We start from the raw sequence: 2,064 nt of genomic DNA, 5'->3' as shown, positions 1-2,064 counted from the left end.
GTAGTAATAATAAAGTTTGAGTGACAACTTGACTTTGGGCGGCGGGCTTTATAAAGCCATGCCATCAACCTGCTTCAGCCGCGCTGATCGATTGCGTGGGTGACCCTAGCTGAAGGTCCTCCGAGTTGCTGGCCTCCCTATAGATCAGTAAGTTCTCTTTTCTTGCCTATCAAATGCAATGTATCCTTAGAAGGTTCCCCTTAATATCGCTGGAACGCCCGTGTGGGCAATGAGTGCTAATAAGAAATGAATGGTACCCTATAAACTCTATGAAAGTACGCTAAAAAACTTGCATCCATGTCTGTAATATATAGGAACATTTTGGAATGGCAGCAAATAGAAAAGTGTTATCACATGTGCTCCAAAAAGCACACGCACTTGATTATTGATGGGTGCATGTCTCGAGTACACACAAGTCGCACCAAAGTTACTGACTCGTTTTACAATGTTCTTACAGTACAACCCCCATCGCATTTGAAGTGCAAATATGGAATTTCCGAGAGTCCTTTGGCTAGCATTTGTTCCTATTTTCGTTGCAGTCGTGTCCATCATGATGGCACGACGACGGGCGACGTCCTTCCCAACAAGCAAACGATCACCTCCTCCGCCGCCCACGGCCGCAGGGGCTCCCTTTCTTGGCATCCTCCCAGCGCTTCTCGCCAAGGGCCCGCTGCGAGTGCTCTGCGATGCCCACGCGGAGATGGGGAGCGTGTTCACGGTGAGATTGTTGCATCGCAAGGTCACCTTCCTGGTTGGGCCAGACGTGTCGAGCCATTTCTACCAAGGACTGGAGTCAGAAATCAGCCAGGATGAGGTCTCGCAGTTCACCACTCCGACCTTCGGGCCCGGCGTCGCCTTCGACGTGGATTTCGCCACTCGGCGCGAGCAGTTCCGCTTCTTTGGGGACGCAATGAAGCCGGCCAAGCTCAGAAGCTACGCCCGCCTCATGGTGCGCGAAGTCGAGGTAGGAAATAATAAGATGGTACCTTTAATATCAGTTGCCTCACTTTTTCGTCTTAGCTCTTGCTAACGGATATAAGTGTATATATCCCTACAAAAAAACACAGCATATATAAGTGTACGTGTGTATGTTACGCGTGCAGGAGTACTTTGCGAGATGGGGACAGTCCGGCACGGTTGACTTGAAGCAGGAGCTAGAGCACCTCAGGAAATAATAAGATGGTACCTTTAATATCAGTTGCCTCACTTTTTCGTCTTAGCTCTTGCTAACGGATATAAGTGTATATATCCCTACAAAAAAACACAGCATATATAAGTGTACGTGTGTATGTTACGCGTGCAGGAGTACTTTGCGAGATGGGGACAGTCCGGCACGGTTGACTTGAAGCAGGAGCTAGAGCACCTCGTCACGCTCATCGCCAGCCGGTGCTTGTTCGGGGAGGAGGTTCGGGCCAAGATGCTGGCCGAGGTCGCAACTCACCTCCGTGAACTCAACGACGGCATGCGCCTCGTCACCATCCTATTACCGCACCTGCCCATCCCGGCGCACCGCAGACGCGACACGGCGCGCGCTAGGCTCGGCGAGATATTCTCTGGCATCGTCAGCTCCCGCAAAACAAGCTACCCAGACGGTGGCCCAAATTCCCCCCCCCTGCCGATCCCGGCGCATCACAGACGTGACAAGGCGCGCGCTAGGCTCGGCGAGATATTCTCCGACATCGTCAGCTCCCGCAAAGCAAGCTGCCCCGATGGCAGCCGAAACGTCGTCGATGACATGCTCCAGTGCCTGATCGATTCCAGGTACAAAGACGGCCGCGCCACGACCGAGACGGAAGTGGTCGGAATGCTGGTCTCTGCGCTGTTCGCGGGGCAGCACACAAGCTCCAGCACGGGCACGTGGACCGGAGCGCGCCTCCTCGCGCGCGCCAACGCCAAGCATCTGCGCGCTGCCGTCCAGGAGCAGGAGCGGATCATGGCGCGGCACGGGGACCGCGTGGACTACGAGGTCCTGCAGGAGATGGACACCCTCCACCGCTGCGTCAAGGAGGTTCTGCGGCTCCCCCCGCCCGCGACGATGCTGCCGCGGCCCCCGGCGGGGGGGCT

At 55.1% G+C, this 2,064-nt stretch overlaps 1 protein-coding gene across 1 annotated transcript; it reads left to right on the top strand.

Moving 5' to 3' along the window:
* Positions 1-463: 463 nt before the first annotated feature.
* On the top strand, positions 464-2,053 carry LOC125527673 (obtusifoliol 14-alpha demethylase-like; the record flags this gene model as incomplete). The annotated part of the gene is made up of 3 exons (XM_048692186.1): positions 464-964; positions 1,304-1,491; positions 1,612-2,053. Coding segments are annotated over exons 1-3 (1,107 nt in total), but the record flags the coding sequence as incomplete, so codon positions are not given.
* Positions 2,054-2,064: the final 11 nt, after the last annotated feature.

The sequence above is a fragment of the Triticum urartu genome, unplaced genomic scaffold, assembly GCF_003073215.2.
Source record: "Triticum urartu cultivar G1812 unplaced genomic scaffold, Tu2.1 TuUngrouped_contig_4331, whole genome shotgun sequence".
Taxonomy (NCBI): Eukaryota; Viridiplantae; Streptophyta; class Magnoliopsida; order Poales; family Poaceae; genus Triticum; species Triticum urartu.
This window is presented reverse-complemented; position numbering and strand designations above follow the sequence as displayed.